This window comes from Odocoileus virginianus, chromosome 20 (genome assembly GCF_023699985.2).
Source record: "Odocoileus virginianus isolate 20LAN1187 ecotype Illinois chromosome 20, Ovbor_1.2, whole genome shotgun sequence".
Classification (NCBI taxonomy): domain Eukaryota; kingdom Metazoa; phylum Chordata; class Mammalia; order Artiodactyla; family Cervidae; genus Odocoileus; species Odocoileus virginianus.
The window spans coordinates 34,244,803-34,254,606 of NC_069693.1; the positions used below are offsets into that span (position 1 = coordinate 34,244,803).

Here is a 9,804-nt window from a genome sequence, read left to right on the forward strand (position 1 = left end):
CCTAAATCAAATCCCTTACGATTATACCGTAGAAGTGAGAAATAGATTTAAGGGTCTAGATCTGATAGACAGAGTGCCTGCTACACTATGGATGGAGGTTCATGACATTGTATAGGAGACAGGGAGCAAGACCATCCCCAAGAAAAAGAAATGCAAAAAAGTAAAATGGTTGTTTGAAAAGAAGAAAAGCAAAAAGCAGAGGAGAAAAGGAAAGATATACACAATTGAATGCGGAGTTCCAAAGAATAGCAAGGAGAGATAAGAAAGCCTTCCTCAGTGATCAATGCAAAGAAATAGAGGAAAACAATAGAATGGGAAAGATTAGAGATCTCAAGAAAATTAGAGATACCAAGGGGGAACATTTCAGGCAAAGATGGGCTCAATAAAGGACAGAAATGGTACGGACCTAACAAAAGCAGAAGATATTAAAAAGAGATGGTAAGAATACACAGAAGAACTGTACAAAAAAGATCTTCACGGCCCAGATAATCACAATGGAGTGATCACTCACCTAGAGCCAGACATCCTGGAATGCGAAGTCAAGTGGGCCTTGAAGTTCGTGGAGGTGATGGAATTCCAGTTGAGCTATTTCAAATCCTATAAGATGATGTTGTGAAAGTGCTGCACTCAATATGCCAGCAAATTTGGAAAACTCAGCAGGGGCCACAGGACTGAAAAAGGTCAGTTTTCATTCCAATCCCAAAGAAAGGCAATGCCAAAGAATGCTCAAACTACCACACAATTGCATTCATCTCACATGCTAGTAAAGTAATGCTCAAAATTCTCCAAGCCAGGCTTCAACAACACATGAATTGTGAACTGCCAGATGTTCAAGCTGGTTTTAGAAAAGGCAGAGGAACCAGAGATCAAATTGCCAACATCCGTTGGATCATTGAAAAAGCAAGAGAGTTCCAGAAAAAATCTATTTCTGCTTTATTGACTATGCCAAAGCCTTTGACTGTGTGGATCACAACAAACTGGAAAATTCTGAAAGAGATGGGAATACCAGACCACCTGACCTGCCTCTTGAGAAACCTGTGTGCAGATCAGGAAGCAACAGTTAGAACTGGACATGGAACAACAGACTGGTTCCAAATAGGAAAAGGAGTATGTCAAGGCTGTATATTGTCACCCTGCTTATTTAACTTATATGCAGAGTACATCATGAGAAATGCTGGGCTGGATGAAGCACAAGCTGGAATCAAGATTGCCAGGAGAAATATCAATAACCTCAGATATGCAGATGACACCATCCTTACAGCAGAAGGTGAAGAAGAACCAAAGAGCCTCTTGATAAAAGTGAAAGAGGAGAGTGAAAATGTTGGCTTAAAGCTCAACATTCAGAAAACTAAGATCATGGCATCCAGTCCCATCAATTCATGGCAAATAGATGGACAAACAGTGGAAATAGTGACAGACTTTATTCTTTTGGGCTCCAAAATCACTGCAGATGGTGACTGCCGCCATGAAATTAAAAGATGCTTATGCCTTAGAAGAAAAGTTATGACCAACCTAGACACCATATTAAAAAGCAGAGACATTACTTTGTCAACAAAGGTCTGTCTAGTCTAGGCTATGGTTTTTCCAGTAGTCATGTATGGATGTGAGTTGGACTATAAAGAAAGCTGAATGCCAAAGAATTGATGCTTTTGAACTGTGGTGTTGGAGAAGACTCTTGAGAGTCCCTTGGACTGCAAGGAGATCAAACCAGTCAACCCTAAAGAAAATCAATCCTGAATATTCATTGGAAGGACTGATGCTGAAGCTGAAACTCCAAACACTTTGGCCAACTGATTCGAAGAGCTGACTCATTTGAAAAGACCCTGATGCTGGGAAAGATTGAGGGCAGGAGGAGAAGGGGACGACAGGATGAGACCATTGGGTGGCATCACTGACTCAATGGACATGAGCGTGAGTAAGCTCCGGGAGTTGGTGATGGACAGGGAGGCCTGGCATGCTGCAGTCCATGGGGTCGCAAAGAGTCGGGCACAACTGAACGACTGAACTGAACTGAACTGAACTGATGACAAGAGTGGCTTTTTTCTGACCAGGGAGGGTTTGAGTAGAGAACTAATAAGATCTGATTGGTTTTTTTTCTGGTTTGTTTTTTTTCTGCTGTACTTCCTGGCATGCAGGGTTCTTAGTTCCCTGGCTACAGCTGTTTAGTCACTCAGTCATGTCCTACTCTTTTGCAACCCCACGGACTGTAGCCTGCCAGGCTCCTCTGTCTGTGGGATTCTCCAGGCAAGAATACTGGAATGGGTTGCCATGCCCTCCTCCAGGGATCCCAACCCAGGGATCGAACCCAGGTCTTCCCTCATTGGGAGTGAAGAGTCTCAACCACTGGACCACCAGGGTAGTCCCTGATTTATTTTTGAACAAGACCACTCTGGTTGCTTCGGTAAGAAGAATCTGAAGGCTAGGGGTGGGGCTGGTGAATGAATGCAGGGAGGCAGGTGGGAGGTGACCACAGCCATTCGACAGGAGTGGAGGTGGGGAGGATGTGGGCAGGTTCTGCCAATGATTTTAAAGTTGATCCAAAGGATAATGAGAGTAAGAGAAAGATGGCCAAGGAGGATTCCTACATTCTTGTCATAAGCAGTAGGGAAAGATAGAGTGGTCAGAAACAGAGATGATAGAGAGGACAGGAAGAGACTGAGAGTAAGATTAGGGCTTCAGTCCTAGCCACGTGGGATCTAGATGTTAAAAGTGAATGTCAAGGTGGTTGGCTGCAAGTTTGGAGTTTAAAGGAGGTCCGGCTGGAGATGGAATGTGGGGGTCATCAGCATATAGGATGTGGTATTTAAAACGACAAACGACATTGGACGGACTCAGAATGGTTAGGAGAGGTCCAAGGACTAAGGCTGGAGCCATCCAAAACACAGAGGTCAGGAGAGTGTAAGGAACTGACCTAGGAGACCAAGCCTCTGCTCCTCTCAGCAGCCCAACTTGTACCTCAAGGAAAAGCCTGAAGATGGCGAGGTCTTTTGTATATAATTAAGCCCAGAATTACCTGGGGAAAGAGCCTTTAAGAGGAAAGAGTGTACATCCCCCCTTGATTTTTAGTGACTGGGGGATTTTTGCAGAAACTAACGCCTGTGGTCAGCGATTTGTTTTGTAAGTGAATATTGAAACACTCCAGTCAATGTTTGGGTAACAAAAGACATATTAATATATCTCTGGTCAATAAGTTGTTAAGAGTTATTTGGTATTTGAGCCAATTTGTTGACTTAAAAAATTCACCTCTTTGAAGGCACCAAGAGACTGATTTGGGGGATGGTTGTGGGGAAGAGGGTTTGGAATTGACAGCCTGGAAGGCAAATTTGTAATTTGGAGATGGGGCTTCAGAAGCTCCTTGCAATATAATTTGTTCAAAATTTAAAATGAAATATATTTTGCATGTGCGTACTCACATTCTTGATGTGTGGCCTCTGAGCAAAAAATTGTTTCTAATAAAATAAAAAATGGCACTAGGGTCCCTGGTGGTCCAGTAGTCAAAGACTTTGAGCTTCCACTCCAGGGGTTGTGGGTTCAGTCCCTGGTCAGGGAACTAGGATTCCACATGCAGAGTGGCATGGCAAAAAACAATGGTAGCAGCCTTAGGATTGGCTTTATAAACAAAGCTGTCTGTGAATTCAAAAATTAAATAGTATGCTTTTCTCACTGACTCTAAATTATTTCTTGGGGTCCGGGCTACATATGAATGCTGTGACATCAACGGAAGTCCCTCTTCTCTAGAACACAGCCCATCCCTATAGGGAATGTCTCCCATATTTATGAGTATTGTGCAAACAAAAGAGCAGTTGCTAAAACATGGATTTATTTGGGCATTACTGTCAAGTATAATCAAAGATAAATTCTCTGAGAGCTTTGTCTGATCATCTGTAGTACTCGAGTTCCAGAAATAGCACTTGTACAGACCGTATTCATGTGCAAAGTGGATCATTTATTTAGCACCAAAATAAAACTTTAAAAACATCAGTTCCATCTTAAAACAGGCATTTAAAAAACATTTCTGACATTCTAAGTTTGCATCAAGACATCTGCCCAATCTGGAGACCCAAATTCCACTGTGATTTCCACTGACAAAGGTGATTTTCACCAGCTGTGGGAAGCTGGGAAGGGAGCCACGGCGTGGCGATAACTGTCCTTCAAAAGGTCCAGTGGGTCCCAGCGATGCTGTTTCCTACCCTGCTGGGGTTTCTTCCTTGCTCTCCAGGGAAAGAGTTTTGTGGTTGCTTACAGAGACTCTTGGTAACTGGTCAGGAATCCACTATATAATCATATTGCAAAATTTCTTGAAGAGGAAAAACCATGACCGAGGTCTCTTGCCCACTCACGTCTGCCATGCTAAGCTCCTCAAACAGCTCTTAATCAGAAACACTGGAGTCCTGATCTCAATGTAAGAAGGGCTGGTTAACACCCTTTAATAACTACTTTGCAATTCCAAATGACTTTCTGACAGCTTTCCTAGGGAAGGCAAGGAGTAACTGAGGATCTCAGAGGCAAAAACAAGCTCAGTTTAACCACTTTCCATCTAGGCTGACTGTAGAGTTCTGTGAAGTCCAGTGTATGAAGCCCTCATCACAGAAAAGGAAAGCAACGTCTTCTCTTTAGTAAAAGCCAGGCCACTCATCAGCCTTTCCCCTTTTCCTTCCTTATTCCTAGCAACTGTTTTTGGAAACTGGGTAATTCCCCATAGGCAGGTGGCAGGAGATACTTACAAGGAGGGCCAGCATCTCCGGGGGTACTGTCCTTTGTACAACCACAAGGAAGATGAGGCAGTTCAGCTCAAGAGGACGTCTTATGAACAGGTTGGGAAGGTCCAATTGTACCCATCCTTTGGAGCTGGTGAAACTGGACATCGAAGGCTGTCCAAACTCCCAGACACAAGGAATCCCAGTTCTAACCCTATTGCGATGTATGTATTAATGATCCTTCTTTATGAAGGACCTTGGCTGTGGGTTCCTGGGTTAAGGAGGCCTAGGCTGTGGGTCAGCAGGTAGGACAGTCCTGGAAGACTCAGAGGGCCAGGGACAACTCCCAGCATGTCATTTCCCCACCAGATCATACCACTCCTGACACTGCTACAGGGAATAAGCCACAAGATGGGACATGATTCTGGCCCTTTACAAGGTCAACTTGGCTCCTATCAAGGACGCACAGAGGGATAAGTCTACAGAGAGAAATTCTGTGTTCTTCTGGCCTTCAGTCTTCCATGTCAGTGAATTTTCTCTTCGCGTAGTTCTGAACCAGGTTGGAAGCTGTGAGCTGAGACGCTTGCCCCTTCTCCCAACACTGAAAGTCATTCAGTCCTTTCTGTCCTGTTTGAAACAAACCTCTCTCCATCTCGTCTAGCCGGGCCACGAGTGCCGACGTGTCTTCATTGTAAGTGTTCTGGGAGGAATCCATGATGCGGCGGAAACGTCCAACAAACGTCTGAGGAAGAAGTGCCAGAGAGAAATCAGATGCATTTTTTTAAAATCCCTGAACACTTAAAGGCAAGAATCTGGTTTAGGACTCAGCCAGAAGGAGGTCTGAGCCTCCTCTGCCTATCACCTGTGATCAACCATTACCCCTTTCTTATTTCCAGGATTTCCTGTTGGTTCCAACTCTTAGCAAGCAAATATGAAGAGCAGCACACAAGTCATAGTTACATGTATATATAATAGGCAAACACAGCCTAACTGTAGGCTGACCTAGAATAACAATATACTGATCACATAAATCATACACTCCCCTGGGTAAAAGTAACATCTGGTGGCCAGCACAGCTGTCTCCTGAGTCATGTGCAATGCCGTAGGTTTTCATGTCAATTACTTGCCTGCAGGAGAGAATGGGAGATGTCGGCATTCTCTGGACTGTCAAAATGCAGGAGCTGGGAGCCGAACCCATAGAAATGTGGTCCCATTTTGTGGAGGTCCACCACGTTGGCATCTGCACTGAACACAGTCCTCCAACCCTCCTGGTAGATCTTGGGAAGTTCCACTGAAAGGATCCGCCGCTTGTTGTCAAAAAGTCCCTTTGCCAGCCACAAAGGGAGTTCAAGCTTTGTGCCCTGTAGCACACAGGATTGTAGGTTTTAAAGACAAGTAACATAGTAAATGTGTTACTATGCACGTGACCTGAGGGAATGAATGAATATCAGTACTGCCTGTTCTCTCTAGGGGAATGACTGCCAAACACAGAAGATGTAGTTATGACTTAAGAAATGAACTGTGTGGGCTGAAGTTTTATGTCATGATGGAATGGAGTGAGAAAAAGGATTTCTATACCAAAAACAGAGTGAAGAATAAAAATGTGACACAAAGGGAAAGTTTTCTTAACTAACGTAAATAAAAACTATCCAACTGCAGATAACAGAAAATAGAAGGAAGGAAAAAATGTTATGCAAACAGTAACCAAAAGAAAGAAGCGAAAAAAAAAAAAAAAAGAAAAGAAAGAAGCATTACTAGAGATAAAGAGGGACCTTTGATAATAAAATGGTCATTAAATCTATTAGAAAAATAGAAATATCTGTCTAAATTAACAGAAGTAAAAGGAAAAATGACAAATCTATAATCATCACAGGAGACTTTAACATATCTCTTTTCAACAAATGAGAAGGAGCAAACAAAAAAATCAATAACAATATAGACAATCTCAACAAAACAAATAAAACCTTCACCTAATTTACATATAGATTATGTATCGCAGACCATGACTTCACAATGTTGAACTTTTCAAGCACATCGCTGTTGTTTAGTTGCTAAGTCACGTTCAACTCTTTTGTGACCCCATGGACTATAGCCCACCAGGCTCCTCTGTCCATAGGATTTCCCAGGCAAGAATACTGGAGTGGGTTGCCATTTCCTTCTCCTGGGGATCTTCCTTGGCCCAGGAATTGAACCTGAGTCTCCTGCTGTGACACATGGATTTTTTACCGCTGAGCCACAGGGAAGCCCTTTCAAGCACAAACCGAATGGTTATCTTATGCTGCGGTTTAAAGCAAATGCTAACTTTCAAAAAACTGATATCATTCAGACTATGTTGTTTGGCCACTGTGGAACTAAGCCAGAAATCAAAATCCAAACTGTACATAGCGAAGTCCCCAGATGTTTGGACCTAAGCACCAGTCTTCTCAATAATTCACGAGTCAAAGAAGAATTCACAGTGAAAATTAGAAAATCAAATAAAAACTTGTGAAATGTAGTTAAAGCTACAGGAAAAGCACAGCTAAAAATGTAAAAAAGAAAGCTGAAAAATCAATGACCTAGGTACCCATCTCAAAATGTGAATGGATGCAAGAGAACAAAGAAAATTAAGTCCAAAGAAAGTAGAAGGGAAGAGCTAATTAAGACAATAACTAAATGACCTAAAAATGAAGGTACAAATGAGAAAGCTAACAGAGTTATTATTCAGTTCTTCTAAAAGACTGCTACAAGTGATAAACTCCTAGTAAGACTACTTAAGAAAGAGATCATAATTTCTCAATATCAAGAATAAAAATCGGGACACAGCTATAATTGTACAGATGTTTAAAAGATAGTAAAAGGATATTTTGAACAACACTATACCACTATATTTGAAAATTTAGGTGAAATAGTCAAATTCCTAGGACAAAAAGCCATGTACCAAGAGTAAAACTAGAATAGAAAATCTGATAGCCCTGTGTCTATGAATGAAATGAAATATGTCAGTAAAAACCTTCCTACAGAAATCTCCCACGCAGAAGAATCCTAAATAGTATATGTAGACACTGCGCCCTCAAAGAAGGGGACCATAACTCCCCTCTCCTTCAGTACAGCTGTACATAATGACTTCCTTCCAGAGAGAACAGTCTGGAAAGGTGGAAAAACAGAGTAACTTTACAATGAAGAATGCTGACAAATCCCACATAGCTCAAGTGATCAAGGTTCCTATCAACACAAGTCATGCTGATGGCATATACCCTTGTTAAGATGTGGTAAAAATGGCACTTTACCTCTATGATCTTCCTCCTCAAAACACAGTCTAATCATGAGAAAACCAACAGACAAATCCCAAATGAGGAATATTCTCAACAAAATACCTGGCCAGCACTCCACAAAATTCATGGTCATTAAAAACAAGAAAAGTCTGATCAACTGTCAAAGCCAAGAGGAGCCTAAGGACACACAATTACGAAATGCAATTTGGTGTCCTGGATGGGAACCTGGAACAGAAAAAGGACATTAAGTAAAAACGAAGGAAATATTAATAAAATATGGATGGTACACCTCTTTATCAGTGTGTAAGAGAACCAGCTAATTAACTACTCTAATGGAAAGTCAAAAAATAATATCTAAATGTTTAAAAACTCAAGATAAATTTAAGAACATTAGTTAGAAATATGGAGGTGAATTTTGAAGAGACTATGAAAAAAGGAGACATATCCTGTGGAAATGGAAAGGGCACAGGGAGAGCAAGGCAGAGCCTCCTATTTTTTCCTATAAATCTTCGGGTATTATTTGGCTTTTTAAACTTGGCATATGTCTCACTTTGATAAAAATAACTCAAAACAGACCAAACGAAAACGCCTTTCTAAACAAAACTTAGGTTAAATAGGAAAAAAAAAAAAAACAAAAACCATTATGGGACTTTCCTGATGGTCTAGTGGTTAAGACTCCAAGCTCCCAATGCGGGCCGGGGCAGGTTCCATCCCTGGTCAGGGAACCAGATTCCACATGCCATAACGAAGTGTTCGCATGTGGCAACTAAGACGCCCACGCAGACAAATAAATAAATATTTTAAAATAAGAACTATTACAAGTCATGTTCCTGGGACAAACTCGAATTTGAAGTCATGCAGTACTAAGTTCGAATCCCAGCTCCCCACTTACAATAAGACCCTGGCACCCTGGCCAAGTTACCCAACATATCTAGGCTTCAGTTTCTTTATGTGTAACAACATCTGACTATAGGGTTGTTAAAGGACTAAAGGGGTAATAGATGCCCGCACTAAAAGCTTTCAGGAAATGGCTGCTCATGCCATCATCATGTCAGGAACGAACAGAGCAATTTGCAGCTTCCAGACATCATTTGCTCCTACAGAAGCCAACACTGTTATTGTGCTTTAAGGCAAAAAATGATCAGAAGTCTGGTCAAGTAGACCGTAGGCGCCAATCCTTAAGCATCAACACACACCGGTTGAAAACACACTGCTGAATTTGGATAGTTTCAAAAACGAAATCCGTGTTGGAGGGAGCCTGACGACCCAGTACAGTATAAATTTAGTTTCCGCAGGGGTCGCGAAGGCTGGGGGCTGGGAGTGGGGCGCGCAGCGAACAGGATTCGGCGCGCGGCTCGGCCTCCATGTGAGACTACAAATCCCAGAGGGCATCGCGCCCGGCGACGCGGCGCCCCAAAGCCCGCAAGTCCTGCCTGGAGTTGTAGTTTTTCCAGACGGGATAGCTTACCTCAGGGATCGCGTTGTCAGTCTCGGCCCCTCCGCTCCGGTCTAGGAAGAAAGCACCGAGGCGCGGCATGGGGATCTCCGTGCGCACCGGAAGCTTCTCGTGGGACATCAGAATGTCGTCCAAGGAAAGAAAATTCTCCTCAGAACCCAGCGCACCGGACTCCACCCGGAAATAAGCCTCGGACATGGCGGCGGCTTGAGCGTCTCCGTTTCCACTCTCGTGATTCGAGAGACCTCCAGGAGTCAAGGATGTAAAGGGAGGAGGCGTCTGAGGCTGATCAGGATTGTGAAGGTTGAGGAGGTCGCTGCGGCAGTCAAGCTGGATTCAGACTCTTTTCCCGCGCCCGCAGACGGCCCAGACAGGAACAGTCGATCCAGGCTGGTCTGCC

General features: G+C 43.0%; 1 protein-coding gene across 1 annotated transcript; it reads right to left on the reverse strand.

Moving 5' to 3' along the window:
• Positions 1 to 3,925: 3,925 nt before the first annotated feature.
• Positions 3,926 to 9,804, reverse strand: GINS3 (GINS complex subunit 3). The gene is made up of 3 exons (XM_020890738.2): positions 9,417 to 9,804; positions 5,825 to 6,058; positions 3,926 to 5,439 (listed from the first exon to the last, which is right to left on the reverse strand). The coding sequence occupies exons 1-3, from the start codon at positions 9,600 to 9,602 to the stop codon at positions 5,209 to 5,211; spliced, it is 651 nt and encodes a 216-aa protein (XP_020746397.1). The 5' UTR covers positions 9,603 to 9,804; the 3' UTR covers positions 3,926 to 5,208.

Bases quoted from the DNA above. Each gene is read 5' to 3' on its own strand.
- GINS3 (XM_020890738.2), bottom strand. From the start codon at position 9,602: ATGTCCGAGGCTTATTTCCGGGTGGAGTCCGGTGCGCTGGGTTCTGAG. The intron at 6,059-9,416 runs GTAAGCTATCCC...TGTGTGCTACAG, and splicing joins CTGACAACGCGATCCCTGAG to GGCACAAAGCTTGAACTCCC. The intron at 5,440-5,824 runs GCAAGTAATTGA...CTTCTTCCTCAG, and splicing joins TCTCCCATTCTCTCCTGCAG to ACGTTTGTTGGACGTTTCCG.